The sequence below is a fragment of the Lytechinus variegatus genome, chromosome 19 (assembly GCF_018143015.1).
Source record: "Lytechinus variegatus isolate NC3 chromosome 19, Lvar_3.0, whole genome shotgun sequence".
Classification (NCBI taxonomy): domain Eukaryota; kingdom Metazoa; phylum Echinodermata; class Echinoidea; order Temnopleuroida; family Toxopneustidae; genus Lytechinus; species Lytechinus variegatus.
Window position 1 is genome coordinate 21,181,624 of NC_054758.1, and position 26,070 is coordinate 21,207,693.

Here is a 26,070-nt window from a genome sequence, read left to right on the forward strand (position 1 = left end):
ATACCAGACATCTCTGGCATTTATTCACTAAGTTTTTATCATTTAAAATGGGTTTATATTTCATCTAATACATGTTTCTCCACACATTTCCCAAGCTTGACAATAATTAACAAAATGCAAATCAAGCCAAAGCCATTTTATGTAAATCACAGCTCAGTGTCAAGCAAATATCATCACAATGGCCTCGGTCTGTGGGGAGTGGGGTGGGCGCAATGCACTCCTCGAAGTGGTTGGGTAAGTAAACAAGTTTTTAAAAAGGGTAAAAGATATCTTCAAATCAATTTTTTACTAGCTAAATTCCACGTGTTATTCATGATTAAGGTATAATTTTATTCGCATAAGTATTTAAAAGTTCTGCACAAATCCCTTTCCACTAATTTTTTAATAGTAAGTGGTGCTCACTCAAGCGGAAATATTTTTCGACAGTTATATCGTCATTTGCTTAAATGGATTTGTACCAATGTTAAAATGTGGAAAAATCTTCAGGATATTACAAACGTATAATTTTATAGGATTTTTTCTAAGTGTAACCTTTTTGTATATACGCACTGTAGACAGCTGACAGCAGTCTGTTTGGCGGAGTTTTTCACTATTTTCCCCTTTTTTCCCTCCATAATTGTTGAGTGGAACGAACGGAGGACAGAGGAACAACCGATGTAACAGAGACCAAATCATTTATAGTCTAGATTAATTATGGCTTGATCTTTTATTTTGTGGGTAAAGGGGGTTTTCAAACATTTCAAGTTTCTACCATAAGATTTTTTTTAGCAAAAGCTCTTGAATTAAACTATTTTAGAAAGGACGTGGTCAATATCAATTTCACTGACGGATTTTTTAAATGAATTAATCCATTCATTGGTATCATAGATGTGTAATATATACATAAATATTGACCAGCATATATAGGACTGAAAGGGCTAATTTGCAATCTAATTCCAAAGGCCAAAAAAACAATCACAATCAAATATTTTTCCTTTTTACTTTTTGTCATTTTTATGGGCGTGGGGGGGGGGGCATGCAGACGGGCTGAAGCACCTCCCTTTCTCCCCCTCCCAAGTACGAGGAGTGATGACCCCGCCCTGTGACTTTTAAAGTAGTGAAAAAAGAGGTGAAAACAATTAAATTATGAGGGAAAAGGTCGTTTCAACATTCCATGTAGCCTCCCCTGTCACCTCCCTTTTCAATGATAATACAGTGTAACCATAGTGACCGCTCAAGGGAAACACAAAACGGGGCCTTTAAGGACAGGTGACTGCTATAGACAGGTTTGGATAGGCCTATACATCGAATAATATTTTCATCTTCTGTTCATTAAAGGGGTGGTCAAGGCTGGATATATTTATATCTCAATAAATAGAGTAGAATTCACAAAGCAAAACGCTGAAAATTTACTCAAAATCGGATAACAAATAACAAAGTTATTGAATTTAAAATATTTGTATTATTCCGGTGAAACAGTTCTAGACATGTCTTTATGAACATTGATTAGGTGGGCTGATGATGTCATATCCCCACTCCCCACTTGTTCTTTTGTATTTCATTATATGAAATTAGGTTAATTAAATTTTTTTCTACCAAGAACTAAAACAATTGGGTTGAAAACTGATCAAGTGAATTAGTTATATTGCCGCAACTTATTATTTTTTTTGCTTGTCAAATCTATTTTTCGTCGAAATGACCTTAAATTTAAATCTAACTTTTTTTGCTTGTCAAATTTTCCAACCCCTCTCCCCCTACTAGCCTTTTAGGAATTACCCCCCCCCCCACTGATAACGGATACATATCATTTACACGTGTATGAAAAAATGAAACAATTTCATGTAATAACATAAGAAAAAAAAATAAAGTGGGGATGTGACATCATCTGCCCACCCAAATGTTTTCACACAATATTGATGAATTTCAAAATTCAATAACTCTGTTATTTGTTATCCGATTTTGATAAAATTTTCAGCATTTTGGTTTGTGAATTTTACTCTATTTTTTTAGATATAAATATTTTGTGCCCGGATCAACCCTTTGACCCCCTTCGATCATCGAGGTCAAAGGTGCAGTCGGGGGGGGGGCACTTACATTGACGAGTGGATACCATGCGCGACCAAAAAGACACGTAAAAAGGATGTCTTTTTCAAGAGAGGGCACGTTACGTACGTAATATGATAAAGGTTTCAAAAACACAAAAATAATGAAAAAGGGTATTTATTTCGCTAGGAAAATTACGTGTTTAGGGTCGAATTTGCGGGGATGATAAAACAAAATTAAAATGTAAACCAAATAAGGTAAAGCCGGCGACCGAAGGACCCGTAACAATAAAACATTCCTGTACTTGTTTAGGGGTTCATTTCACGGAATATTTGCCAAGAGTATCGTTTTGTTTCCAATACATGTTAAGGGTAGGGTTTCACATGCCAATACTTGTTAAGGGGTGCATTTTCAGAATATGGAAATTACGTACGTGTTTAGGGTGCTTTTCGAGACCCCATGGTCGCGCATGGTATCCACTCGTGAATGGAAGTTTTCGGTGCCATTCATCACGTATCAAACGAGTCTGTGAATGGCGCCAGCTGCATTGTTCGATATAACTTTTCTAACCATCGAAAGTTTTGTGGACAACTCAACCCTGAACTCATGCAACTAATTTATCTAGGGTTTAGGTGTTGCAAGGAAATAAAACAGCAATTTCTTTCTGTTTGTTTTTAACAATAGCTGAAGGACAGTTACTTTGAGGTGTACTTGGCAAAGTTTACACTCGGCAGGCTAATCCCGCTGTGTTAATGTTTACATAAAGTCTAAAGCCCCTGGTTTTAAGAAGCTTGTGATATATTCACGAGGAAAGCTGTTCTGGGTTGATGATTACTCAAGAATGGGGTGTTTTTGTATCGCGTTGTGAATAGCATTTTTCCCCTTTCTCCTTGAGATAAAAGGAGAAGAGAAGGGAAATCGTAAAAGATTCTTCCAGTTATTATGATGTCCTCTTTGTAACTGCAAACGGGATACAACAATACGGAACTTTTGCTTTTGTTGAGAGCTGTTCAAAGCACGGCGGACTTTGGACGCGCCGGTTAACATTTTTGTCGTCTGCAGTACTGCTCCAATCTTTGAGCTCAGTTTGGGAAGCTCGAAGAGTTGTTCGAGCAGCGAGTGCGTAAACTTGTACGCACGGGATCTCGCCCAGTCAGGAATTTGGCCGTAAAAGGCCTGAAGTAGGAAAAAAGCAGATTTCGGGGAGAAAGGCGGCGGTTTTTCCCGCATTTCATCGTAAGCTCGACCTGATCTAGTCTCTTTGGAAGTTTTTGGAATAACACATTTTGTTTTGAGGGATCGAAACCATGGCAAACAACGGCGAGGCTGACGATATGGAGTCGAATGCCGCGAGTCGAATAGCGGCGAGGAGAAGGGAGCGTGCCGCTGCATCGGGGTCGGGGGAAGGAGGCGAGGAAGGGGCTGCTGGCGGAGCGAGTGGAGGCAGACCAGAGAGAAAGAAGAGGGAAAAGAAGGGAGGAGCTGGAGGAGGAGGAGCAAAAGGCGGAAAGGGTGGAAGATTCGGGAAGAAGAGGGAGAAACGTAGAGGAACGGGTATCGTGGTTTTAGATGTAAGTATTTATCCATCCACATCAGCATTTCAATTTATAGTTTGAAACTAGGTCTGGTCGATCTGGTTGATCCAATTTGGAGACACAAGGTCATCACACTGACGCATCCATTTGTACCCGGGCGGGCTTGCAAGTATTAATCAAGAAGTTAAAGTGCTAGCAAATAAGGCACATAAACCAAATTTAACCAATTCAATTTACTGAACTTTAGGGATTGCTTGTCAGAATCTATTATATCAAGGGCCATGGACATTAGAAACAGAGTAGATTAGAAACAGGTGTATTAATTGTAGGCGAAGCACTAAAAAGGGGGGTGGGGGATGGAGTACCCCCTTCAGCTGGTATCACTTTGTTTTGACAATTGACTGATTTGTTTTTTTTTTTTTGCATGGTATTGTATTTTTTTCATGGGGAGGGGGGGGGGGGGGGTAATTACCCCTTTTCTGTATATGTACCTCCCTTTTCTCCCTCTTTGTTATTTATTATTTGACATCAATATGGGGGGGGGGGGGTGGTTGCAAATTATCTTTTTTGCATTGGCCTATATCTCCCTTTCTCTTTATTTTTGATATTATTGATTACTTGACCTTGTGGAAAGGGGGGGGGGGCATTACCCTTTTCTTTGCAACTCTTTCTCTCTCTCCATTGTTATTGGTCTTATGACATCCGGGGGGGGGGGGGGCAGTCTGACTCTCCCCAGTTGGTCCTTGCATCCATAATGCTATAATCAATGAAAATTCTCTTTTTAAAATAGTCTGATCCTAGTCACCCTACACATGTTTGCTTCACTATGTAATTTACATGTATGAGAACAGTTGCATGGCCATTCACTTTAGAAATGACATTCCAATTCATATAATCATTATATGAAGGGCATCTTGGGTTCATAAATCATTCCCTTACATCATTAACATCCTTATAGTACTTCAAAAATTATTATTTTCATTGCAATTTTGGATGTTCGAAAACTAGTTATTAAGCTATATTCATAATAATGATGCATTGTAAAAGTGCTGTTTAAATGTGTAAGCACTTTCTTTAAGCCCACCATTTTCTAAACAGTTATTGTTTAAACTTTAAAAAAGTTTCAGAAAGTTTTAGCAATAATAATTGTTTAAAAGTTCAAGTAGTAGTTCAAGTGATTGACTGTACAGAGTGCATTAGAGTTTAAACAGCATTTATAAACTATTTTTGGGCATACAATTTTTGTCATTAGGTGACTGAAGTATTCAGTCTATGTATGTGAGAATTGCTTGGAAATTAGAAAGATTGTCTGAGGTATCCTGACAAAGCATTTCTAGCAAAAACTATTACTTGATAACTGAATTTCAGTTCTATATTAAAAAAAAACACCAGTAAAAACTATATGACTTTGTAAATTATAAAGAAAAAAATATTTGCAAAATGTTAAGTGCAAGGAATAGTGTTTTCTGCAGTGTGTGAGTCTAGGAAATGGAATTGAACTTCAGAGCATTATTTTGAAATACATAAATGATGTGAAAAATCAAGTGCTGATTAATGTTTTCTTAGGGTTCTGCCACACAAAATCTAAGTCAGAACATATTTGTTTTCATTCTTAAGGATTGTGTATTTATCAGGGGCGGATCCAGGATTTTCCAAGGGGGGGCACATTTTCTTGAGTAAAATTTGACAAAGAAAAAAAAAGGCCCTCGTTTTCAGGGGGGAGGGGGGCACACTTGTGTTAGAATGGCATATTTGCATACAAATTTGATTATGCATCTCAAAAGGGGGAGGGGCATAGGCCGGATGTGCCCCCCCCCCCCCGATCTGCTAGTGTGTGTTATGGTCCATGCAGCCAGTAAAGTCAGCTTTGTATCATGCATTAAAGGTAAATGCTAGTTTTGGTAACGATATCAAAATGAGTTCGTACAGAATCCAATGAAATGACCACTAAAGTGTCTGTTTGTATAAATAAAACGCATGTGCCAAAGGATTCTGGAAGAAATTGTGTAATTGCTGAGAAATCAGCAAATAAGCACGGGATTCGGGTAGGGCGTCGGGCCCGACGCCCTAAGCAATAATTATACATTGTCCCACGTGCGCTTATCTGTGTTGGGGATTTTCGGTGTGAACATTTTTCAGCGTAGATTTCAAGATTTCACAAAGTCCAGTTAATGTAACTGTACCAGATCTAGATCCTCGATGATATACTGGCAATTGAGCCTTGTTTTACAGACTTTCTCATGAAATCAGTGTTAACTGCAACTACTGGAATTTCTCTTTAAGTTAAGCTACCAATTTGGCTTCCTTGGCCATCATTTGCCTTACAAAAAATTAATAATAAAAGTAACAGTAATGTTGTAAACTTGAAATGATTTATAGGAGGAATGATTCATTATCCATTCAGTCTTGCCAGCTTAACTTATTGACTACTGAATTCCTGATACTCTCATAGGCTTTGTGCAGGGTTTAAAACAGTGCACTGATGACTCCCGATTTCTGACATTCTATTATAGGCATTGAACATGGATCTCTAGGGAGAGCATTTCATGAAAAGTTTTGTCATTGATTTTCAGAGACTTATTTTCTCTAAGCCAATCAGATGCAAGAGTTTACAGTAGCTTTTAACAATAGGCAGTGAAAACTTTGTTTAATTAAATGCTCCCTCATGTTCCAGTATGCAATGGGTTAAATGCATGTACCCTAGATGTGTAGCCACACAACAGCTCTCAAAGAAGCTCCATGCTTTCTTAACCCCCGATTGGCGAATGCTTCTGAGGACGTGATCCTCTGAGAACGTGATCTGATGGGGATGACATTTCATTGCTGTGTTCTTTAGCCATCTATAGAGCATCAGTGCCCTGAGTGACAAAGAGTTGCGATTGATCAATTTAATCATAATTGTGGCAAGCCAGTAACAACAAACATTGGTTCTGCTTAGTCTTTTTCCTAACTATGGTTTCACTCCCTGGATTTTACCCTTGCTTGCTTTATCTCACCCATTATATGGAGATCTGAGGACTGTTTTACCATGGATCCCATTGTTTTACAAAGAGTTATAATTGATCCAACCATGGATCCTACTGGATCCATGATCCAACCAATCTCTATGTTGAAGTTGCTGCTGGCCTTTCATGGTTGAGGTTGATCAGATCAATCACAACTCTTTGTAAGACGAGACCCAGGCACCTGTCCTTTTTTTAACTTGAGTACAATGTAAGAAGCTACTGAAATCCTTCAATCTGATGTAGATTTGTTATTATTTATTTCGGCAATGAAAAGTATAAGAAATTGGTACAGTGTAGTACAACACATAATAAACTAGAGGCTACAGATTGAGCACCCACTGGACTGCCAGGGTCAAATAAAGTTAACTGAATTACTGTAGTCGATAAAGACCATTTGACCCAATCCAGTGATGGCTTACATAAAACAGAAGCGGATAAAAGAGTGGGTATGAACAAAGAGGTTTACGATCAATTATAAATAAAATGAAATAAATAAAATTATAAGTAGAATAAAATAGGTCTACTTGATATCATCTTAACTTAGAATATCAAAATTTTATGTTATAGAAATTGTGCATTTGTTATTATAAGTCTTTGTGAAACAGCGTCATGTGGTGTGCTCCTCTTTCTTTTCAAAGGGACATCCAACATTTGGTATGATGAAGAAGTATGATGTTGATGGCTTTCTAAAGTTGAGATTGATTGGATCAATCACATATCTTTGTGAGATGGGGGCCCCTGATGGATAAACCCTGCTTCCACGGAGGAGTCTATGTTGGTTTAGGATGGTATTTAACAGGTCAAGGTGATGCTTATTTGCACTGTGTCAGAAACTTAGGCTTGGGGAGGACAGAAGCAGAGTGAATTTTAATGAGATCATTGCCACCTCTCACCTTTTCTTTCTCTACTATTAATTTACAATTTACAGTGAATCTTCATTGTAATTCCTACAATATGCAAATTCTACCTCCTTAGGAAATTAAGAATATTCTAATTTTGAAAAAAGTTCAGTCTTAAGCCCTAACATTGACCAGAAAACGTAAGAAAAAGTAAGATCAGGTTTAACTTTCATTCTGAATCCTGAAAGTTGAAGTAAACACGTTTTGAGTTTGGTCAAAGTACTAGGATATTCATTGCCTATTGGAATTGTATGCAGGTACAGAGCCTATTAGAGAAATTAGTGTGTACATGTATTAAAATGTGATATGCCATACTTTAATGCCATGTGTAAATCAAAGAAATTGCTAAGAAAATTAATTTAAAGAAAAGAGTTTGCACATTTAGAGAATTTTAAGAGGAATTAACAAAGTTCAAACTTCACTGTAAGTATTGAAGCTGCAGGAAATTATGCCTGAACATTATTTTTGTAAAAAGTCATCTAGAAATTTACAGACAAAATTGTAGTGCTGCATGTTATCGTATTCAGAGAAATATGGAGAAGTTTTCTTAGATTCAGAATATTTAGTCAACAGATGGAATTTAGAGGGGCTGATACATGTATTTTTGTATACAACGTACTTTCCTTCCATTTATTTTAGATAATATAAGCTATTATAAGAGGAAAAAATTGAAGTTTTCTTGGTAGTTTTGTAAAGGATTACAATGTGGATCTCTGCAGCAAATTTTGCACATGGCATAAGCCTTTTATAGCACAATTTACAACAACACAACTTTAATATGAAAATGTTTTTTTATTATATTACCCTTCAAGGAAGAAAGATATTTTATGTCTTCTATCAGAATTTACATCCTGTACAAAGAAAGAATCTATTCGATCCATCATGAGTGAGACAAAGTTTTGAATAATTCCTTCAACTTTAAAGAAGTATCGCATCCTTATTCACACACTTTGTACAAAGCACAATGTCTACAAACTATTTGTGAAATCTGTAGACTGAAATCTTGGCAACTTCATTTTCCAGGATTAACTTGTCTACCAAGATTATTTGTTTAAATCAAACTTTAAAGTTGATGTTTCTTGTAAGAAACAAGGTACTAGATAGATCTCTTAAAATGTAATGACTACAAATTTGTGTGGTATATACTATTTTGTCAACTTCCAGACTAAAATCCTGCTTAAGATCATTTTCTAGGATTAGCTGGCCTTTTAAGATTTTCTGGTCTAAATATTTAGAGGTTATATAGTGAATCATCAGATTCTATTACAGTGTATAAGATTGAAGTGATTACCAAAGATTTTAGAGTCGTTAAGTGGGGATTAAAGTGAATTAGGAATAAAGGAATCTTATTAGTCATTTGTGAGTATTCTTCAGGTATTGGACAATTGTAATTATTTAGAAAATGTTAGCTTATTCCTCATGTTCTTCCTCTTTCCCTCTTCTTGTACTTTTCCTCCTTTTCCTGCCCCTCCCCCTCCTGCACTTAATAATGGTTTTGTAATGTTTTACAATACATGCTCATTGCAAATGCTTTTTAAAACTTATTTTCCTATTTTCTTTCTTTGATACACTTTCTCTATTTCCCTCTCGGACCTTTATCTCTGTCTATTTCTCCACCTCCTTCGGCACTCAATAATAGTTTTGTAATGTTTAAAAAAAAAACTTATATTCCTCTTTTCTTTCTTTGAGCCTCTTTATCTTTCTCTTTGTTTTCTCTTTCTCTATTTCCTTCTTGTACTTTTCCTCCTTTATCTCTGTCTCCTTCTCTCCCTCATTCAGCACTCAATAATAGTTTTGTAATGTTTTACAAGACATGCACATTAAAAAAAGGTTTAAAACTTATTTTCCTCTTTGGTTTCTTTGAGCATCTTTCTCCTTTGCTTTGTTTTCTCTTTCTCCCTTTTCCTCTTGTATGATTCCTCCTTTATCTCTGTCTCCTTCTCCCCCTCCTGCGGACCTGCGCTTAATAATAGCTTTTTACTGTTTTGCAAGACATGCACATTAGAATGCTGTTTAAAACTTATATAATGTACAATGCTGTTCACTATATGAACCTGACAGCAGTTGTTCATTTAACACAACTGTATAATATCTTAAACAACAAAGTTTGATTTTTAATACTTAATTATCAATAAATGGTTGTTTAAGCTGTTAAACAATAAGGTTTTAATAGGAAATACAATACAAGTATTTATATATCGCTCTTCACAATGATTGTATCACAGTGCTTGACAAATGAGCAAAAAAGGAAACAGCATTCTATGAAATTATAAACAACTTTTTACTGTGTGGAGCCCTTCCCTGTACTATTTCCTATGGAGTAGCGCGCTCAAAATGTGTGAAGCTCGCTTCCCGAAGAACTGTTGTGTCCTCACTTATGCTAAACCCAGTTTAACAAGGCAAAGCGATGTTCAAAACTACATTGCGAGATGGTTTTATGAACCGGTTTGGAAGATGGCCTCCAAGAAAGATTGCTTTGAACGTTCTCATTACACCTTAAACTAGTTTCCACTAAACTAGTTATAGGAATGTAGTGAGAACGGTGTCTGAGATTGCTATTATTGGAAACAGCGTTATAAACACTTTCATGCTTTGAATAACTCAAAAAACTAATGAAGCATGCATTGCATTCAATTTCGACAGCAAAGTTTTTATATCATTATTCAGAATCAGATCCGTGTTTGTAGGCCTGTCTGGCTATGATGTATTATATGTTCTTGGAGAAACCGCTGTTTTGCCAAGGTATTTGCAAGGGAGGGGTGCAGAGAGGCTGGCAGGGATTAGGATAGGGGCGGCAGGTAGAGAGAAATAGATAGAGGGAGGGGGGTCCCTTTGTAACTTTGTTTGAGATTTATTGTCTTGTTAATAACTGGGGGGCAGAGATGGGGGGGAGCAGGGGATGTAGAGAGGCAGGGAGGAAGGTTTGTGCATGGACCTACTACAACATACGTGTCAGGCGGTACTGAGAGGAAGAGAGGGTGGTTAGATTGTATAGTAATTTTCTTGCAGCTTTTTTCAGTCTGTTAGAAAAGAAGAAACTAGTATAAATGCTGGAAAAAATAATTTGCATATCACCAGTGGCAGTGTTGAGCATATTGCTGTGAATTCACACAAAACTTTACAGCCAGTTTTGATCAAATTTCTTTTCTTATGCTTCCTTGATATTTCTCTGTTTGTGGACTTGGCCTTTAAAGTGAAACCATACCTTGAATACAGAAAATGACTTGTTTGCAAACAGAATCAGTTTAGTTACCTTTTCCTTTAATTTTCCTTGTAGATTTGTAGAGAATTCATTGAATATATTTTAAATTAAACTATTTGAAGTCATAAATGCTTTCATGCCATCTCAAGCCTCCAGTCCTCAAGATTTGTTGAATATTTAAGGGGAATATCCTTCTTTCAAAGTTATTAGAGTAACCATAGAAAGTTTAGAATCTCTTTTATCACTGATTAAAAATGTCAGTATGTTTTGAATCAAAACAATTTAGTTAACACGTCTGCTATCAGCCCCAAACTGGATGCAGCAAAGATACACAAAAATATATTTTTTGCTTATGCATTCTTCACTTATAAATGGAAGGAAAAAGTCTTTGTTCGCTAATAAATGTTGGGCTACGCATGCATTGTTTGCATATGCAGTGGGAAGAAATGTTGATTATTTTCATATTCCAGCCATTTTTACTAAGACTTTTTGAAATTTATTTTTGTAACAATACAAACCATAGATTATATCAAAGACCATGCCTTTTGGGGTTTTTGTTAAACATTTGGTAGCTTAGGAACTGAAACAAGTTTGGTTAAACATGAGGAACATGACTATTTTTTCGTGATTAAATGGAGGTAAATGGTTGGTTGGTAGGTTTATGTCATTGTGATGACAACTACATGTGTATAGGAGACGAAGCCATGTGAATTACATTCTTTTCTTACATTTGTTTTCCCCCAAAGAAAGAAATGTAACCCAAACCCTACCGGGAACCTTTTGTACCATTCAAATCAAAGAGTTACCGGTACTCCTTGATGAAATACTGCCTATTATCACAGACACCACCTCCTATTATCAAAGGGGTACCGTTCATCAGTATGTATGGGGAGTATTCAAAGAGAAAGAAACCAGATTTTAATAGTGCTTTCAGAGCTCTTTATGTAGAGCAATGTGACTTTATTGCAAGTCAGGGTGGCACTTCATACTGTAGACTTGTTATATAATAACATGTGAAGAATTTCTATAAGGAATTTACCATTCAAATGGAATTGTTTCAGTGGCTTTTAACTGTTATTCCAAATCTGTTTATTTTAAAAAAATAAGTTTTATAAAACAGTTGCCAGGTCATTACTAGCTCCAATGAAAATTAGTGTAAATTCACTTGGCAATTTTTTATTTTGATGGGAGCAATTAATGTGTATACTGACAACCTGAAAAAATGATATCAAATTGAAAAAAAAGACTGTAGCCACTTCATACATACAGTGTGAAACTATCTTTTGAAAGATTTTACATATTTTTGAAATGAGCTGCAAATGTGAGTTGTGAAGTTCTTTTTATTATGTGCTTGTGTGTGTGTGTGTGTGTGTGTGTGTGTGTGGGGGTGATGAGGGTAGCATTGGTAGCACTCCAATGCCCCATTATATACCAGTGTTCTGATCCAATGTTTTGAATCCAGTCTAGGTACCCTTTCCACTAAGATTTACCACTATTGTAACTTTGACATTAGTATAGTAACTACCTTGGTAACTTACAATGTAGTTAAAAAACCAATCAAAGTTGGGTTACCATGGTTACTCAAGGGCGGAAATCTCTCCCTTAAGGTAGGGGGACCAGATGCTGGAAAATTTGACAAGCAAAAAAAAAAGTAAGGTCATCTCGTCCAAATACATGTTTTTTTTTTTTTGAAGGATGTATTTCTTTCCATCATAAAAGACCAAAAATATTAAGGGGGACATTTTATATTATGTCCCCCTTCTATTTTGGGTAGGGGGTTGTGTCCCCCCCTTGGTATTATGGGAAAGTTTGTAACTTAAATTAAATTTGGACAGGGTAGCCAGATTTACTGCAAAAGCACAGTGTTGTCAAAACTACATCAAATGGTATTCTGAGAGGATGGCACCAAGCATTAAAACACAGCTAATTTTTGTGGTGTATGTTCTACACCCTTTAGTGTTTCGGGAGCACATTCTGTTTATAATATTAACAATGTTTGGTGTAGGCCTAATCATTTTGTAGTAGGTCCATGGTGTAACATACATCATGGTGAATTTATAACACCTTAGTTATTTTTTACAGTGTACATGGTCAGCAATGGACCAAGCTATATATATATAGCTACCTACACGTTCATCTACAAAAGCAGCTACATTGACAACTCCAGATTATGGTTGTCATAATATATGTCCAACTTTAATGAGCATTAATACATGATAAGGCATCGGATGATAGCAGATCTGGGGTAAATAAAAAGGTCTCTTGTAAACAGCTCGAAGACCTCTCATTTGTAACCTGCCAGGGACTCAAATGTGAGTGCACGCCTCACACCTCTGAGCAATTAGGTTTAATTGAAATAACAATTTTTATTCATTATTTTCAATTACAGACTTATGCTGTTGACATAGTGAAGGTAATGTTGTTGAAAAAAGAATCTGTTTTTATATATTTAAAAAGGCCACATTATTATTTTGAAAAAAAAATAAAAATGCTTTATTGCTAAGAGTATAAGTGAAGTATGGTCACAAAAAGTGTAACAGGTTTGCTTTAAGTATTTCACTTAGCTAAATTATTTGCTTTTCATACTTTTCATACTTGTTATTTACATTTTGCATTTTTATTTACATTACATCCCCCACCTTCATATCACTGGCATATATCCTGTTTTATTCTATTCCATTCAGTTTCATTAAAAAAAGTCACAGTTCCTTTATGTACCTTCTTTTCAATTTACTTCCATTCCATTCCCATAAAAAGCAATGCACATTTCAAAAGAGAATAATAGAAAGCACAGCAAAAACAATACAAGATGAGGTATAAACTGACAATAGAAATAAACAGATATCTATACAATATAATTATTATTGAAGTGAAACTCTATGTACAATTATTTTTAGAGAGATAATGAAATACACAAAATCTTCAACCTCACAAACCTATCACAATAAATAAAAAGGCAGAAACTACAAAAAAATATCTAATTATCACTCACTATCGATCATAAATTATTTCACTCTCCTTTAAAAAGCATTTGTTAAATTAGGTGATACTTTGTTTTTCCTATCCACTTTCCACTCACATGTTTGATTTTTCTGTTCTTATTGTTTTAGATCATCTCATTATCTCATTACCATTCCTGTCTTCTTTTCTATTCTAGCATATTAGACATTTTTTCCTCAAATTTATCTTGAAATAATTACAAAGATATTAAACAGCACTGGCTAAAAAAAGGCAAGTGCTGTTTTATTTGTGGTAGTCCTGAAATTGTAAAATAAAACTCATGAATGTAACAGTGCTTATCAAAATAACAACAGCTTAAAAAACTACCATATATTGAAAAATCCTGCGGCCTCTGGACAGTTTAGCTTTTTTTTTGCTCTTCATGCTAGCCATCATTTCTGTTTTCAGACAGGACTCTTAGTGTATTTTACATGTTTTATTTTTTTGAAATGATTGTAAATTACAATCTATATTTATATAACATCAGGAGATGAAGTCATTTTCATTCTAGCTGAAATAAATTAGATATCCAAAGCATCACCTCTGCCAATAAGAAACAATGTCTTTAAAAGGTATTTTGACCTTTAGTTAGTCATCAGCATAGCAGCCATAGTCCAATGTTGTCTCTTTTCAGTCAGTACTAGACATGTATCAGCCCCAGAGCGTGGACCTAGACTGAAACTGATCACAATAAACCTATCCAATCATTTGCAGACACACATTGTTCAATATTATTCAAACCAAATGATTATTGACTCTTCTCTTCCCAATGACATACCAACGGTTCTGTACCTACCCACTCTTTGCCCTTCGATTGTGTGATGCGTCACTGTCAACGGTACGACACACTGTCATTGAAATTTGGAATTGTTACAACTAAGGTTAAAGTTAATAGTTCTTTCATTGTATTGTTATCGTTGGGGTTCAACCTTATTTAGACCATGACTCAACGAGAGAATGACGGCCAGGTGACCGTTATTTACTCCTTTAACTTTTAGCGTTCATGCCTGACTAATGGGTCATGAGCTGCCACAAGTTGTGTGCAAATTTTTTGCACACACATATGAAGCTTGCATCAAAGAAATAATTTGGCAGAAAAGAAAAAAAAGGAAGGAAAAAGGATTTGTAATTTTTATAGTGTGTTTGCTATTCGAAAGGACCTTTTCCCCACTTTAATGGTCTGAATATTCAAAACTTTCTGGCTATCTAAAAAAAAAATCCTTGAAAACAGATGATGTATGATAGGGTTTACCCAAGTTTAGGGGATATATACTATGTACCCAGAAAGCATATAGAAATATGTGACTCGGCATACCGAAATGAGAGACAAGTCGCAAATGAAAATTCCTAGAAATTCGACAAACTAATAAAAAAGTCAAAATTTTGAAGATTTTTTTTTTTTTCATTTTTAGATTCTTCCATGTTTCATAATTACTGTGTGAAAAAAATGAGTGAATTTGATGACGGGAAAGTGATAAAAAAACAGTTTTTCTGCGAGTGTTTTTTTTCGGTCAGTTCGAAATTTTTTGATACTTGGCACGCTCGATTTCATCGAATTTCGCTTCATACTAAGCTCCGCCCCTAGCAACGTAACGCCATTGTTGATTGGCTATTCATTTAAACTCAAGTACAGCTGGCGGCGTCCGCCGACCGTCCGCTCGATCGATCGGTTCAATGAGCCTCAAAAGAAAGATCAAAAGCATCGCTTTCAATAGGTATTCTGAAATTGAAAAGGGGCTTCTGAAAGTTAACAAACGGGATTCAACTTCTAAAGGGCTATTTTTTGTAATAATGGTAGTTGGTACTAGGCGGGGGCGTTAGCGATAGATTGATAGGCCTACCTGATTTAGAGTGTATAGCTAGCTTGTCTCGCGAAAAAGGTCATGCGTAAACGCAAAGTGATAACACGGTTTGTTGGCGAGGATTAATTTCATAAAACATAACATGGACATGTTGAAGATTCTCTTTATTATTTGCAAGTGATCGGGATGTTTCGATGAGAAAACTCTAATTTCAAAATAAAGGGTTTAAAATACATAAAAGTGTTGTATGTTCGCGAATGTGGGTTAATTGATCTGCAGTATATCATTAACAAAAGAAAAAAAGTTCATCATGAAAGCTTTGTGGGCTTTATTTCCAACTATTTTTGCCTTCAATTTTTTTATCATGTTTGAATGAACGATAGAGAAAGAAATAAATGTCAGAACTTCGACAACTGAGGCACGGATCCAGGGGATGGCACGTCCCCCCCCCCCCCCGAGAAGAAAAAAAAAACAAAATTTGTAATGTAAAAATGCCATTGAAGCCGAGATGTACCCCGGGATGTACCCCTTTTTGAAATCGAAGACTTCTATTCTTTTTTTTTTTTGCTTGTCAGTTTTTTGGCGGGTACGAAGTACCAAAAAAAAATCCTTTTTTGGTAAATCCTGGATCCGCCCCTGACTTTGACAAATGAAATATGGGACCATGCAGTAGGCCTGCATTTTTAATTTTTGGATAATGGTATACGGGTCTTACGATATTGATTGAAAATATTAGTCATTTAAAATACACCTATTGAAATTATCATTTCCTAAAAGTCATTGTCACGTTGTCCCATTCGACTTTGCCCAGATCTATTCTCTCTTTCCCTCTCTGTTATTCTCTTACCTTCTTCTTTCGTCTTTCTTGTGTTTTATTTTTTTCCTTTCTACTGCTCCCCTTTTCGTTCGCAATTTTCTTTCAGATCAGTCAGTCTCTTTTTTTCTAAATCTCCCCCCCCCCCTTATTCTCCCTCAACCCCTTCTCTTTTTTAATCTTATTCGTTAATTCCTCTTCTGTTTTCCGTTCTTTTCCCCTTTCGATCTCTTTTTTTTTCTATGTCGATTATTTTCTCCTTTTTTTTCTTCTCTCTGCCCTTTCTTCACCCTCCACCTTTCCCCCCTATTTTCACCTTTTCTTCTTTTTCGTTTCTATTCACATAATTCTGTTTCTCGTTCTTCTCTCTTTTTGCCGGTTTTTCTTTCTTCTTTCATTCCGTCTTTTCTCCCTTCCTCACCCACCGCCTCATTCCTCTTCCTTTTATCTACGTTCCTCCTTAATAATTTATATTATTTTTGTTTTCGTTCTCCCTCTCACCTGCTCATCCCCACGATCTTATTCCTCCCCCTCCATTTCTATTTTCTTCCTCTTTACCTCATTTCTTCCCCCTTTCCTTCTTTCTCTTTCTTGCTCATCCGAACGTCTTATTCCTCTTCTTTTCCCCTCTTATTTTTTGTTGTTCTATATCCTTCTTCTCCCCGTTCGATCTTCTATTTTTTTTATATCACAGCCGTTCTTTATTCTTCCTTGCCACATCCATCGTCTTTTCCTCCACGCCCTTTTTCTTCTTGTTCTTATCTTTGTTTTATCCTCTTCATATTTCGGTTTATCGTTCTTTCCCAGTTTGATCTTCTCTTTTGTGTGTGTAAGCAAGTGCCATTTTTCGTATGCCAATTTCTACCCCCAAATGCCATCACAAACGTGTTCTGTACGTGCAGCCCATTTCACACCCGAGAATTAAGGGCCCGTTTTTATTCCGTTAAAGGGACCCCTTTGCTTTCTGATATAGGTGACCTATCTCTTATCAGTGCCCCTTTTACCCAAATAAAGTGCCCCTTAATTACCAACACGCCGTGCCTCTTTCACCTGGGAAGGACAAGTTTTGTCACGGTGTATAACGAGTGCCCCTTTTAAACAAGAAAATAAGCAATATTCTGAGGGAAAAAAATAATCATACGTGCATTAGAAAGAGAGAGGGATGATAGGAATTAGCGAAAACAGGGGAGGAAGAGAGGGATGGGAAGGAATAAGCGAAAACGGGAGGGGGGGGTGGGAAGGAATAAGCAAAAACGGCAGAAAGAGAGAGGGATGATAGGAATTAGCGAAAACAGGGGAGGAAGAGAGGGATGGGAAGGAATAAGCGAAAACGGGGGGGGGGGGGGGGGGGGGGTGGGAAGGAATAGGCAAAAACAGGGCAGAAAGAGAGAGGTATGGGAAGGAATTTATTATTTATTTTAAATCTATTTATTATAATTATTACGTTTTTCTCTCTCTCTTTTAATGGATCTCTCTCCTCCAAAATAAATCATTCAATGTTACAAAGGCTTTTGCATGGTCTCATTCTTTATCTGTTACTGTGTTAGAATAAAATATTGGTTGTGCTTGATTTGATCCGAATCAGCATTCATGTTGGAGGTGCCATGGCCGAGCTGTGTCTGGCTATACATGGAGAGCGCGGTCAGGCGCCGATCCCGCGGCTACGACATTTTTGCTCTTATATCCTGCATTCAGATACATGGAAATCCTTTACGCATTATTTGTAACTTGGTGTGCACTTGTTTGTTTAAAAAGTAAAAGCGTATCTTCCCTAATCCATCCTCTGTTGGAAATTATGATGGGACTTAATTACTCATGGTACCTCCTGGCTCTTTTTGTTGTAGAATTAAGACGTTTATGTCAAGGTTTTTTTTTTCTCTGCATCACTTTTAGAATCACTTTAACCTTTTTTTTCATTATACCTTTCTGTATTTTGTTCTAATTTTGAATCATTTCAATGCTGTATACCCCCCCCCCCATGATGGGTACGATATTGAACCCATTTATTGAACAAATTATTCGCGTTTTACTCACACTGTCTCAATCTAACTTAAATATTAATAAAACATGAGCACATAAGTAAAGGTGAGGTACGAATTATTTTGAAGGCCCATCTTACCATTTTACAAGGGATATTTTTTTTAGAACACGCGGTTAAAGTTCAGGTCATAATGACACGCTTGATAGACTACATGTCACGAGTCCGGGTAAGAGTAAACGCCATCGACATTCAAACAAGCCGATGGCACAATCCCTCCTCCATGGTTTTAGGTCCAACTTTTTAACCCCGCCTTTTATTTAATTAATAAGGGAGATCATGGCATTCTTTTTTTCTTTCACGAAGATTATAAAACCCCGGTTTTAACCAATGATGTGTACGTAGACGATAATTGATTGACGTGGAACGTTGTTTCGTCTTGCAGTCGCGCGTGACTAACAAGTTGACTATTGTTCTCAATGCAGCCTCCTCATTGGTTAATCGTTTCGCCTTATTTGGCACGCGGTTACTAGGGCCTTTCGGTTAGCTCGGCGGTGGCAAAATATATTTTTTTCATGGAGCAGGGTCAAAACGGAAGTCAAACTTCGAAGGCGTTTTTCTCTTGATTTTTATTTTCAAGAGCCAAATTCTTCCTCCATTCTAAAGCTAATATCTCCACTAATATTTACTCCTAAGGATCGAGTGATATATCAAATTAAAGGTAAAGAAACGGGAAATAATAATCACTAAAAAAGTTGGATTTGAAAAATTCCGACTTGTCTCTCATTTCGGTATGCCGAGTCACATATGTGATTTTGGTATTATTTAACAATGAAAATTATGTGTTTATGGGTGTTTTTAGAAATCTGTGTAGGCCTACAGCAGAATAGGTGAGTGGCTTTCCACCCCTCCCCCATCCGTACACTTATGAACTTGTTTAAACTGTCTTTTAAAATATGGATAGTGTATGCCTACCTATAAAGTAAAGTCATCACAAAAACGCACATTGGAATGAGTATACTACACCCATCATACAGCTTTTCTTTGCCTATATTGTCGTGATCAAAGGTCATGCTGTATTAATATCCCTCTTGTTGTGCTTTTATACATACTTTATTTACCGAAGAGACATTAATATCTAACAGTCGGCCATATTATTTAATTGGTTCTCATTAATGCGCACTTGTTTCCGATCTAAATATAAACAGCTATTTGCCGTTTTATTGCTGATCAAGTCATGCATTTATGGTCATTGTACCCTTTCCAGGTAGTGCATAGTCTGCTGATTGTTAGGAGTAAATGTCTGTTTGAACGAAGGTCACAAGTTGATTGTGACGAATGGAGGTGTATTGGTCTACACGTATAGGCCTATATATTACATTATGGGGAGCATTTCATCTTTTGGGTGCAAGAAGGACCTTAACACCACACGTCACTTTGGCAAACTGCATGCGCACAAAAATGCCATTAAGAGCACATAGTGCATTGTTTCTGTACTTTAAAGATAAATTCCAGTATTGGTAACAATCTCAAAATGACTTTTTACAGAATCTAATATAATGACCACCCAAGTGTCTGTTTGTATGAATAAAAAATATGTGCCAAAGGATTCTGGAAGAAATTGTGTAATTGCTGAGAAATAAGCAAAATAAGCGCGGATTTGTTCACTTCCGTCGGGTCTTTATTCCAGCAATAATAATACACTGTCCCACGTGTGCCTATCTGTGTTGGTGATCTTCAGTGTGAATTTTTTTCGGCGTAGATTTCAAGATTTCACAAAGTTCAGTTTATGTAACTGTACCAGATCTAGATCCTCGATGATATACTGACAATTAAGCCTGATTTTACAGACTTTCTCATGAAGTCAGTGTTTATTGCAACTACTGGCATTTCTCTTAAAATACCTGAAATACTTGCATCTGATTGGCTCAGAGCAAATTTTACGAACAAGATATTCATGAAAGGCTTCCAATATTTGCCCAGTTATCTTATTTATGAGAAATATCCCCTATAAAAGGTATAATATCAACATAGGCATATCATGTAATGCTTGATATAAAGTATATGGATAAGTGATGTCTAATTCATGAAAGGACTTGTCAGACATTTTATCTGACAAGTACTATTTCATCTGAAAGTTACTACGGTAACAGTGCCATTCAGCGAATCATAATCAAGGAAAGTTGTCAGATCTGACAACTTGTTGGACAAAAGTTTTGATAAAATGCTCACCTGGTTATCAGATTCTAGCTAAAGTTCTCTGAAATTTTAATTTTCACTCCTGAGGAAGCTTTCCAGCAAGAGCCTTCTTTAAGTCTTACTAGGTGCTTATATTCCTAATCAATATTTTCCCTCTTCCTTTTCCCTTATTTTCATGATTAAACAATAAGAGAAAGCAAGATATAAATCCCTTTATATTTATGTTTTTGGAAAGAAGTTGTCCATATTTGGAAAATTAAAACCAACCATGATGACACACTGTATGATATACCATATTTGAGGGTTCTGTGTTCATTTCCCAAAATCGTATACAATATCCTTTGCCCTCATCCAGTTTATAATATTTTGGGTCAAGTTTTGTGGTCGACCCCCTGTCGATTTAGATCCTGCTATAGGCTGTGTATTTCCATGGAGCTCTTAAAGGGGAAGTTCACCCTGACAAAAATTTTATTGTAAAAATAGCAGAAAAAATAATAAAAAATATTGCCGCAGGTTTTAGAAAAATTCATCAAATAATTAAAAAGTTATTAGAATGTCAATTATTTGATTTGTGACGTCATATGCGAGCAGCATTCCTACATAGCGAATGGTAAAAAATCAATGAATTGTCATTATCTCAGAAAATTGAAAATGGTTTGCACTGTAACTTTTGTATATCAATAGACAAATCATTTCACACCCGATCATGAAAAGAAAACAAAATTAAGTCATCGGGAACCATACAAAATTTGAAATTCATACAATTTATATTACATAACACATGGGGCAGCTGCTCGTTTATGACGTCACAAATCCAAAATTTTGAACTCTAATAACTTAATTAACTTTCTTACTCTTTCCTCAAACCTTCACCAATATCTTTTACCATTTTTTCTGCTATTTTTACAACAGATTTTTCTTCAGGGTGAGCTTCCCCTTTAAGGGCAAGTTCACCAAGAAAATATAAAGTTGGTTTTATAAGAAAAAGCAGGGAAAATAGCGAGGAATATTGCTGAAATTGTGATATCCATCAAAGAATGAGAGAGGTATTAACTTCTAAACTATTTAATTTGTTTTGTCATAAGAAGGTATGAAATGATGTGTCTCTTTATAACCAATGCTCACGTAAAATCACATTCAATTTTTGAGAGAAAAACGCATTTAAAAAAATTTGTTATATTTATGACACAGTATATATACAGTGCGTCCCAGAATAAACGAAACCGAGATTTAGCGATCATTAATCATAACTTAATCATAAATAGAATAGACAAATGACCTACCAATTTAAAGCTTAGAATCTCCTCTTTCATCTGATATTACTTAGGTTATTTCTTATTCACGCATGAGTGAGCAAAAACAATTTGAAGAAAGGATACCAAAAACTCATTTGGCGGGGGGTATCTGGGGTTTCAAAAAGAAAATCACATTTCTGAAAAGTTCAATATCCGCTCTTTAATTTGGTACCTAAATTACAGAAAATAGTCAAGAAATAAAAAAGTTCTGGTCATTTGAAATAAGGCTCGTATTTCCATAATTTCACGAGATAAACGTGTTTTCACCGGTTTCCCACAGAAGCTTTCGCATGGTGAACAAAAGATATAATGCATGGCTGATCGTCAACAAAACAGAGTGTCGAGTGAGTTTGAAAGCCAGCCTGGAGAACCTCTTCATTTTATGAAATTATTGAAATTCAAGCCTTATTTCAAATGACCAGAACTTTGTTATTTTATGACCATTTTCTGTAATTTAGGTATCAAATTAAAGAGGGAGATATTGAACTTTTCGAAAATGTGGTTTTCTTTTTGAAACCCAGATACCCCCGAAAAATGAATTTTCGATATCCTTTCTTCAAATTGTATTTGCTCACTCATGCATGAATGAAAAATAATCTAAGTAATATCAGATGAAAGAGAAGATTCTAAGCTTTAAATTGGTAGGTCATTTGTCTATTTTAAGTATGATTAAGTAATGATAAATGATCGCTAAATCTCGGTTTCGTTTTTTCTGGGACGCACTGTATATAGAAGAGTTGCTTTTCTTTGGTGTCACAAAACCAAAAAAAAAAAAAAAATCATGAGTCTGTTATGCTCAAAAGAATTTTCAACAGAACTGCACTATATTCTTCAACTTTTCTGCTGTTATTGTCAGGTTGAAGTTTTCCTTTAAAGATCGAGGTCCTTGATAATTTGTATCATAGTCTTTTGTTTCTCATCTTACATCCAAAATATATATATATAAAAATATTTAATCCTAGGCCAAAATGAACACCAATGCTGTCTAGCTACTTGTATCATTAGACGATGGAAATATAAGAACATAACAAATTCAAACTGAGAATAGTAATGCAGTTTTATGTGGGAATCATGTTGCTATTTTTCTAAGTAATTGTGAGGTGCAGGCACATGAATGTCATTAAGACATTAAGATTATTAAGCCTAATTTCCAACCATTTCCCAGCATATGTTTGGGATTAGGCGACCAATGTGCTCGTTGAATAGGGATTTTGCCACGAAGGAAGCCCTACTTGAAGTAGCGTAGGATGTGTTTACATCTACATGAGTGCTTGCCTATCTGAATGTTTCTAATTATTCTAAATGATGATAATATGATAAAAATAATGGTATATTTACCCAGGGTAGCCAATTCAGTTCCAAAAACTGTTCTCCCAGCGGGCCCTGCTATTATCATTACCCCGGCTTTAGCTGGGCTACCTGTTCAGGTGCACACATCTTTTAGGAATTACCTGCTGCCCGTACCATTTACCTCACCTTGGTTGAGTGCAGCACACTGTGGATGAATTCCTTGCTGAAGGAAACTACGCCATGGCTGGGATTTGAACCCACGACCCTCTGTTCCAAAGACTGTAGACTAATCCACTAAGCCACGACGCTCCACAAAAGGCAGTTCAATGGTATATTTGGGCCCAATTTATAGTTTTCTTTGTCATCCATTGGTATTTTCCATGGAATCTTGATATGAGATATTACAATTTTTTTGTGTTTTCTCATGAGTCATAAACAGTAATTTATAATGATATGTTATGTTTTCCTAAAAGCCACATCTTAACTTATCATGTTTCAAAAGAAATCATTTTGTTTGATTGATTGAATACTGGGACGGGTTTATTCAATTATAAATTTCCTATAACAAAATTACAAAGTAAGGTCAAATGTAAGACAACTCTGAAATGAAATAGATATTTTTCTCCATAAAGTATAAAGATAGCCAACAGTATTTTGCAATTTTATGCCTTTCCGAATGTGTAATAATGAGCCTAGATACATTGAGGATGTAAACACACCCTTTGTTGTTTTCAATTTTTTTTTTTGAGGAGACTGGTCTACCCCATCTCAGCAAGAGGGATGCCACAGGAGGCTTCTAGTTTAACCATAAATTCTCTGAAATTGCGTGATATTATTCACAGGTCAACAACCTTTATGGATAGGAATATGCATGAACAACATCGACATTGGCATTGGACTCAGCAGGCAAAGCCAGAAAGGCTGAGTATGTAGTCTGCATGCACAGACTTTTGGCTTCGCATAATGCATCATGCAGAGTCTGAAGTACAAGGCTAGTTTCACTCATAGGGTCGCTGCTTCTAGGATTTAATGCTATAGTCTCCAACCTAGACATGGAATTGTATTTTAGATTGTCAAATTTGAGTCTGCGCTTGCAGACTAACTAATTTGGCTATTTGCAAAATCTCTTTGACCATTATCAGATCAGAATTACCATCTGGTCTAATCCAACTTTGTCTAATGCCCATTTGGTCTTTAATGATATAATTCCATTTGATCTAATCTCTTTTTATTTCAAATTCTAAAATCATATTTGGTCTAATTTGCCATATAGGCCTATCCTATTTACCATTGAAAAAATAATAATTTAGACTTAGTTTTGCATGGTCTAATGTATGCATATTAACAATCTCTTTTAGTTTGATAGTTACAGGCCATGCAAGTGAATTTCATCTTCTTTGAAATTCCTTGATAAACTGTATGTACATGTAATTAGGCCCCTGGACTTTATGTATATTTTAGGTTAATGGGTTAAGACACATTAAACAGAATTTGGTAAAATTAACCCATTTGGTATTTTGACTTTCTTTCACAAGAACTTCATTCTCAGATTTGACTTCCTTCCTATGCGCTTAGACTTTAGGAGGTCATTACCTTATACCCCCAACTTTGTGTGTTACCCCCATCTGCTTCCTGGTTTACCTCTATGGATACCTTCTCACATTCTTCAGCATTCCTGGTCATGCTCATTTATTATATGTAAATTGGGTCATGAACCTCGGTGCCTTAGGAATGTAGGAGGAAATTGTGAAAACAAGTCAGGGTACACAAATTGTTTACTAGTTTTAGAGGAAACCAATGTTGAGGAATCAGTGCTCTGCTTGTACTTTACCATAGTATAGTGATGCACATAGAACTGAATTCCTGACTGAAAGGAATGTCATGTGAACTGAAAGCAAGATGATTGTTAATGATGATGATGATGGACTGATGGTGGTGGTGTGGTGGTGGTGATGATGTGGTGGTGATGATAATCATGATGATGATAAGGATGATGATGATGTTGATGAGGATTATAAAAAGCTAATTTTCTTACAGTCTATAGGTAGTATAACATGTTCAGTATTAATTATTTTTTTCCACAGGATAAGAAGGTCTGTAATGTGGGCCTTATTTTAAATTCAAGATATTTCCTAATCAGTGTCATTAAGACCTATTTTCAATATTTTGATTTTGCTATGTAAAAAAGGTAGAAATGTCAGACAGACTTCTCTTGTCTGTTACATTCCCAATATTTATCTAATTATGATTTTCCATAGGGAAAAGAAGGTGTAAAATGTGGACACTTTGTTTTGTTTGTGAATTTTCTTTAAGGTATGAATAAGATTTATTTTCAATATCATAATCATTTTGCCACAGGATAAAGAAATTGGGAACTGTGGACCTATTATTTTGTGAAATTCCTGCTCACTCTGAACAATATTTAATGTTTAAGATTTATTTTTTTCTTGTAGGATGATGAAGGAGGTGACGGCGGACAGGAAGGTGGACAGGAAGCCAATGGTGCTAGTCATAATGGAAACGATCATGCGGTAAGTCTATATAGGCCTGATTTTCAATAATTCTTCAAATCATACTTGAATTTGGTATCTTTGAAAAGTATGTGCTAATAATATTAATACCAACACAATTTTGTAGCACATACCACTGCAAAATGCATCCCTTCAGGGGCCACAGAACGATTTTGAAAGTGGGTGGGGTTGACCATGCAAAAAAAATCCCAATCAGATGGTAATTTTTTACATTTTTGTACACGGCTTTGGAAAAGAAGTGGAAGTGGGGGGGGAGGCTGAAGCCCACCAGCCCCTCCCCCACCATTTGGTGGCCCCTGCCCTATGCACTCTTTGAAGAAGACAAAAATTTTAGGAAAAGAGAAAAGAGTATACTTCAACCAGTATTTTTTATAGAAGAAGTGAAGACCATCTTTCACATTGGCAGTCTGCATGAAGAAAAAAACTTAAATTGAGTGAGAAAGATATAAACAGAGAAAGAAAGGTGGAAGGTGAGACAGGATAGAGAGAAATCCAAGA

The 26,070-nt window shown here is 36.0% G+C and overlaps 1 protein-coding gene across 2 annotated transcripts in view; it reads left to right on the plus strand.

Moving 5' to 3' along the window:
* Positions 1-2,839: 2,839 nt before the first annotated feature.
* Positions 2,840-26,070, plus strand: part of LOC121406043 (oleosin GRP-17-like) — a 64,653-nt gene continuing 41,422 nt past the window's right edge. Inside the window, exons 1-2 of one of the 2 annotated variants that reach the window (XM_041597051.1) lie at positions 2,840-3,593; positions 25,495-25,572. In XM_041597051.1, coding sequence (XP_041452985.1) covers positions 3,330-3,593; positions 25,495-25,572 — 342 coding nt within the window. In that variant the 5' untranslated portion in view covers positions 2,840-3,329. The remainder of the gene's footprint in view (positions 3,594-25,494; positions 25,573-26,070) is intronic. The other variant, XM_041597050.1, reaches the window with a different exon arrangement.